Below are 3,579 nucleotides of genomic sequence, written 5' to 3'. Positions count from 1 at the left end.
TCCAGGGACATGGACTTCATGGGGCGAAACAAGGTGTCCCTGGGGCAAACCGACCTGAAATCAGATATTAATAAAGCCAAAGCATCCCCTCTCCCCCTCAAAGGCTGGCAGCAGCAAGCCATGTTCAACCTCACGCCCAAATTATCCTTTATGCAGAAGGCAGGCAACAGCAGAATAAGAGCATTTTTTTGGTTTATATTTCCAGCGAGTGGGGACTGAAGCCCAAAATGCAGCCGGGAAAGGGGGTTTAAGGATAACCGGGTCGTGGGCGTCTGGGATGGGGAGGTCAGGTCCAGCACCAAACTACGCAGCCCCTTGCTATGTGGATGGACGGCACCCATGCCACGAGAGAGCTGGTTTCTGCCCGGCGTTAAGCGCAGCTCGGCATGGAGAGGAGCGTTACTAAATGGAGGAAGAAGTCCTGGGTGCCGGCAGCACAGCCTTTACTATCAATTAAAAAAAATCCTAATTGTCCAGCCTGACACAAGCGACCTGCAATCGTGCCAAGACAGGCCCCGGAACGTATGCTCAAGCCCACAGCAAAGAGCTGATCGTTTCTCCACCTAATTAAGCAAACCAGCAAATGGCAAACAGGAGCCCGATGGGTCTTAATTGCTGTAATTCTCCCAGGAAACAGGTCCCCCGGCTCTCCTACTGGCCGTTCACGCGTGTGCTCCAGCACGAAGGGGCAGGGAGGCTGGAGCAGCTCGGCTGGGATCCCCAGGCTCTGCATGGAGCAAATCCTGGCTTAGCGATGCTCCGGAGAGAGAAGAAGGGGTGGGATGAGGCAGTGATGCAGGGAGCAAGTTGGGTTCTTTGCCCAGAACCAAAATGTTTTGTTTCCAGCAGCTTTTGGGGTATTTTTGAAGCTATATTTTCAACAAAATGCTTTGGCTTTGTGAAATAGATGTGAGGTGTGGGTTTTTTTCCCCCCTCCATGGGCTGAAAAAATTTCAGGAATTTAAAAAATTTTTGGACACAGCACACCACTTCTGTGGCTGTTCACGGAGCTGAAGAAACCCGCTGATGTTTACCCCGAGACCTTACTGTTTTCCCTGTGTATTTTCTCTCCTGCCTGGTCCCAAAAAGCCCACCTTGCCCTGGTCTGCAGCGGATGCTCTCGCTCGTACCTGCAGAAGGGTAGGAAAGGCAGGAGCTACTGCTGGGAGGGATCCCGGGGGATGCAAAGTTCAGGCTGGGGTGTGTCAGAGATTGCAGCAGATATGGGGCCTCTGCTAAACTAGTCTGGGTTCCGGATTTTTCGGGTATTTCCTAATCTTGGGGCGAGGACCTCAGAGAGGTCCCTGGTGTTCCCACCTCTCACCTGTGGAAGGTTTCTCAGTGCTCCTTCCTATTCCCATGTGCCTGGTCAAGCCTTTTCCAGTCCTCCCTGAAAGGGAGATCCCATTTTTTCCAGCGTTATGTCAAATAACTGGTGTAAGTTGTATAATGACGTTGTTTTTCTTTGCCTTGTAGTCAGAGGATGGCGAACTTCAAGGGTCACGCGCTTCCAGGCAGTTTCTTCCTGCTCTTTGGGCTCTGGTGGTCTGTGAAATACCCGCTGCGGTATCTCAGCCAGAAAGTAAATAAGAAATCCCACAGGATTTATTGTTTCCAGCGTGTGGATGCCATCGAAGGGGGAATCAAAATCATCTTTGCTCTAATAGGTAAGGGTTATATTTTACTAGCTATGCTGGTAACTTCCCAGCCTGTAGCGATAACTGTACTGGAGCCGTTACTCCAGAGAAACCGGTCCAGGCGTGGAAGGACGCGTCCTTGATGTTCATCTTGTCTTGATCTCTAATAGAGTTCGATGTGAAAAGACCAAGTCTCGTACCCCTTCCCAAAGCTGAGCTACCATTAATACAGGCAGGCCTGATTTTTATATCCAGTCCTTTCTCCCTAACGCAAAACCATCAGCTCTTGCCTCCCCGCAGCAATGAGTAGCATCAACCATCGTTGCAAATAAACCATCAGAAACTGCGTGCTCTTGCGTGTCTGTGCAGGGATGTTGGCAGAGCAGTTCGTCCCAGACGGTCCACACTTGTACCTCTACAGCGGGGAGAACCGCGACTGGGTGAAGCTGATGAACTGGCAGCACACCACCATGTACCTCTTCTACGGCCTCTCCGGGGTGGTGGACGTCTTCACCTACATCTCCCAGGTGGTGCCGCAGGGTCTGGACCGCCTCATGCTGTCCGTGGCTGTGTTCGTTGAAGGTCGGTACAAGGTGGCGCTTAATTTGGGGAGGGATGTTGGAGGGTGTGTCAGAGAGGGACCAAAATTTGCCAGGCTCAGATATTGCTCCGAACGCCCCTGAAGATAGGACACGTTGTAGGTGATATATTATCGAAGGGCGGTCTGTAGCAAGATGGGAAATACAGGCATCAATAGGTCCTGGCTTTGCCTGGTTTGGGATTTCTGGGGTGACAGCGGCACAAAGCAGCAGGCTGAGTTTCCTCGTTATGATAAATGGCTGGTGGATGCTGCATTCATCTTACATCTACAGAGCTGTTTGCATGCCCCGCGTTCCCCCCCGAGAGCCATTAATTGCACTGCAGGCATCGTCATCCTCATCTACTTGCGTTGCACGTGGCAAATTCAAGTGACTTATTCCGGCTTCAGCACATCATGAATATCATTTTGTCTTCAGGCTGTCTTACAAGTCGCGAGCCAGGATTTCAGACCCCTCTTGGATCACGCAGGGAAAAGACACTAGGAAATGAAGGTCTTGCTTATATAGAAAACCCCTTAATGAAGGCCCATCTCCTGTTATTTGCCCTTCCCCTGTCCCAGTGGTTTTTGAGGGAGCAGCAGGGGCAGCTCAACAGGCACGCTTTGGCTTGTAAGAAAAGGAAATCTATCATTTCCAGCTCCCAAGAAAATGGTGAAGTTTAGCAATAGAAAAGCAGGACACAGCAGGAACCTGGCTACGAGGGGAGGGTGACCTGAAGAGGTGATGGCACTGACACGGGAAGACACCCACCCTTCTGTTGGCCTCTGTCTTTGGTCCCCGTACTGCTCAGATCCTCCTGCCCCAAGGTTGGGCATCTCATCCCTCCAGGATGGTGGGATGCCAGGAGACCTAGAGGGGTGGTGCTATGTGGAGTCCCTTGTTTTCGTGCTGACCCGTCTCCGTTTGCCAAGCGGGCAGGTGATTTACTTTACCAGGGCTCTCCGGTCATGGTCGGTATTGCTAATCCTACTCTAAGCGTGGTACGTATTTTGGCAGGTTGTCTCTTTTACTACCACGTCCTTCACCGCCCCATGCTGGATCAGCATATCCACTCCCTGCTGCTCATCGCCGTCTTTTCAGGGGCCTGCAGCACCATGCTGGAGGTCTTCCTCCGTGACAACATTGTCCTGGAGATGTTCAGAGCCGGTGTCACCATCATCCAGGGAACGTGGTTCTGGCAGGTCAGTTCTGCCTTCTCTTGTGGAGCAGAGCACCGAGGTAGGAGAGCAATGGGAAAAGAGGAAAAGAAGCCGTACATCACGTATCAATCGCACGTCTCTGAAGGATAATTTTGCCAGGCTCTCTTCATAAATAGATCATAACCCAGAATGAAAATGTACTTA

At 51.4% G+C, this 3,579-nt stretch overlaps 1 protein-coding gene across 1 annotated transcript in view; it reads left to right on the top strand.

Annotated features, from left to right (window-relative positions):
• The first annotated feature begins 1,483 nt into the window (after nucleotides 1-1,483).
• LOC103915703 (transmembrane protein 45B-like) overlaps nucleotides 1,484-3,579 on the top strand; it is a 3,870-nt gene continuing 1,774 nt past the window's right edge. Inside the window, exons 1-3 of the mRNA XM_009322593.1 lie at nucleotides 1,484-1,667; nucleotides 2,007-2,219; nucleotides 3,233-3,417. Coding sequence (XP_009320868.1) covers nucleotides 1,484-1,667; nucleotides 2,007-2,219; nucleotides 3,233-3,417 — 582 coding nt within the window. The remainder of the gene's footprint in view (nucleotides 1,668-2,006; nucleotides 2,220-3,232; nucleotides 3,418-3,579) is intronic.

The sequence above is a fragment of the Pygoscelis adeliae genome, unplaced genomic scaffold (assembly GCF_000699105.1).
Source record: "Pygoscelis adeliae isolate BGI_AS28 unplaced genomic scaffold, ASM69910v1 Scaffold224, whole genome shotgun sequence".
Classification (NCBI taxonomy): Eukaryota; Metazoa; Chordata; class Aves; order Sphenisciformes; family Spheniscidae; genus Pygoscelis; species Pygoscelis adeliae.
This window is presented reverse-complemented; position numbering and strand designations above follow the sequence as displayed.